This window comes from Puntigrus tetrazona, chromosome 22 (assembly GCF_018831695.1).
Source record: "Puntigrus tetrazona isolate hp1 chromosome 22, ASM1883169v1, whole genome shotgun sequence".
Lineage (NCBI taxonomy): Eukaryota > Metazoa > Chordata > Actinopteri > Cypriniformes > Cyprinidae > Puntigrus > Puntigrus tetrazona.
This window is the reverse complement of record NC_056720.1, coordinates 7,386,247-7,388,746: the sequence shown is the minus strand read 5'-3', so window position 1 is coordinate 7,388,746 and position 2,500 is coordinate 7,386,247. Positions and strand designations below refer to the sequence as shown.

At 32.2% G+C, this 2,500-nt stretch overlaps 1 protein-coding gene across 2 annotated transcripts in view; it reads left to right on the top strand.

The window, feature by feature from the left end:
- s100b (S100 calcium binding protein, beta (neural)) overlaps window positions 1-1,690 on the top strand; it is a 2,128-nt gene extending 438 nt beyond the window's left edge. For both annotated transcript variants that reach the window (XM_043222264.1, XM_043222263.1), the window contains exons 2-3: window positions 1-62; window positions 647-1,690. The exon at window positions 1-62 is cut by the window's left edge and continues 104 nt beyond it. In XM_043222264.1, coding sequence (XP_043078199.1) covers window positions 1-62; window positions 647-796 — 212 coding nt within the window. In that variant the 3' untranslated portion in view covers window positions 797-1,690. The remainder of the gene's footprint in view (window positions 63-646) is intronic.
- Window positions 1,691-2,500: the final 810 nt, after the last annotated feature.

The window sequence follows — 2,500 nt, the reverse complement described above, 5'->3', positions numbered from 1 at the left end:
TCAAATTAAAAAAGACCGAACTCAAGGAGCTGCTCACGAATGAATTTCCGACTCTCACCGAGGTAATCCAACTTTAGATAAACTTTTACTCTACACTTCGGAAATGCACAGAATGCCTGGTTTTCAATAAAACTTTGTGTCAGAATTTTTGGGTTTGAAATATTTTTAATTAGCTATTTTCATATTTAAGCTTTTTCTTTTCCAACTTTTTGTGAATTAATTCAAATTTTATTTTTACTGTACACCTTGTCTAGAAATTTACAGAATGTTTGATTTTCAGTCAAGAATTGAGTTTTTGTGTCAAAAATGGTACAAAATATTTTTAATGCTAAGCGAATGATCTATTTTAAAAACTCTCACAGATCTAATTAACTTTTTTTGAAAGAATGTTTGGTTTACAAACCAATCTAAATTTTTGTGTAAAACAACTATGATTAAATATTTTTTTAATTGAACGGTCCATTTTCATCTATTACAATTCACTTTTGTTTTCGCTACACTTTGTCTTGAAACTTAAAGAATGTTTGATTTTCAGTCAAGGCTTTTTGTACCAAACATTCACGAATAAATAACAAATCGCGAATTAGCGATTTTCCAATTTCTCAAGCTTTTGCTGTTTTGTTTTTTTTTGTTTAATCTCACTCAGCATGTGAAAGATCAAGCAACAATGGACAGTTTGATGGAAAGCTTGGATACCGATGGCGACTCGGAGTGTGATTTCCAGGAGTTCATGACCTTCATCACCATGGTTACCATCTGCTGCCATGAGTTTTTCGAACACCACGAAGACGAATGAGTCGAATTTAACAAAACGAGTTCGGTTTTGGTAGTTTAATGAGTCCCAGTACATAAAGTTTGCTTTGTTCTTTATCGTATTATTTTAGGATTATTGTTTCGTTTGCACAGAACGTCCATGCAGCTTGTACGACAGTTTGTTTGGCTTATTTTTCTAGAATCAAAACTAGTTCGTAATTTATTACGAAGCATGTTTCTATTATGTTGCCTAGGCATCCCCATCATAAATCTCATTGAGTGAAACGCGGACCAGGTGTTGCGCTCTTGCCGTTTCAATTCCAGACTGATTGTGAAATGTTTTTTTTTTTCTGATTAGCTTCAGACTATTAGGCTGCTATTGACTTACGTCGGATTGTTCCGGGGCCTGAGACAAATCATACCGTGCTTTAAAAAGACCCACCAAAGCGAATTATTCTTCTGAAAATATCTAATACGATGTTTACAACCATCCATAAATGATTTGGAACTTCAGATCAATCCCATGTGTTATTAGAGCCATGAAAACTCGACAGTTTTTCATGTATTGCATGTCCAGAATATTTACTAGCAGATTTTAATAGTACATGAAATGTGTTTTCCCGCTGTAACCTAAGCTAACAGCCGATCTCACAACAACAGGCTTAATTCATGAAGCAAATGGGCAAATCGTACATGAATCTACTGAATGCGACAATTTACTTACGAATGTATTACGGACAATTAAATTGTGTAATAAGGCCCTACAGTGAATGTTTCCTTATAAAGTTAAACAAAAGATGAACGAGTTTCAGAAGCCAAACTGTTAGAATTATGGAATAAAAACTAGCGAAATAAATTGTGAACATGAGATTCAAGTAACGTGTGGATTTTTGAAACATTGAATGCATTAGTTTTAAAATAAAGATGTTCAATAAAATTCTACAGTATCCTATCATTAACGCAGTTATCTATCTATCTATCTATCTATCTATCTATCTATCTATCTATCTATCATCTGTACTATGTCTATAGTTATGCACTTTTGAAATAAGAGAATCAATGAAATTCTATAATAATTCAATTTATCTATCTAGTCTTGAAACAAAGATGTTTGGTCCCACTTTATATCAAGTGGCCTTATTATTAATAATAATAATAATAATGATTACAATAAATAAAGTTGAAAAAATGCACTTATTGTGTTCATAAAAAACACAAAAACAACTTTTCAACAGTGTAATTATAAATGCAATTACAGAAATTAATTACACATTTAATTACATGCAGGTATTTTTTTTTACAAATATAAGTACAATGTAAAAGCAAGCATATACAAAATATGTGCATTGTACTAAACTATTAATTTAAACGTAAGTACATATCAGTTAATATAATTCCATAATACCCATAATTGACGCAACATCTATCCACAAACATATTTTATCCCATTGCGTTAGTTATATATATAACTGAATTAAATATTTCATTATTATTATTATTATTATTATTATTATTAGTGATATATTAGTTCGTGAGTTATATGTTTGGCGTTACATTTTCTTCCAGGTAAAATCGTACGTCCACGACTCGAGGATGCCTGTAAACAACTGCTTGGCGCTGTCCCCTGTGACTTCCATCGATTTAGATGTCCCGCAGGTATTCTCATTACCGAGCACAAAGCATCAATACAGAGGCCTTCACATCCGTGTGTTAATTAACAGATCAATGGTCGCGCAGCTAGACCCCG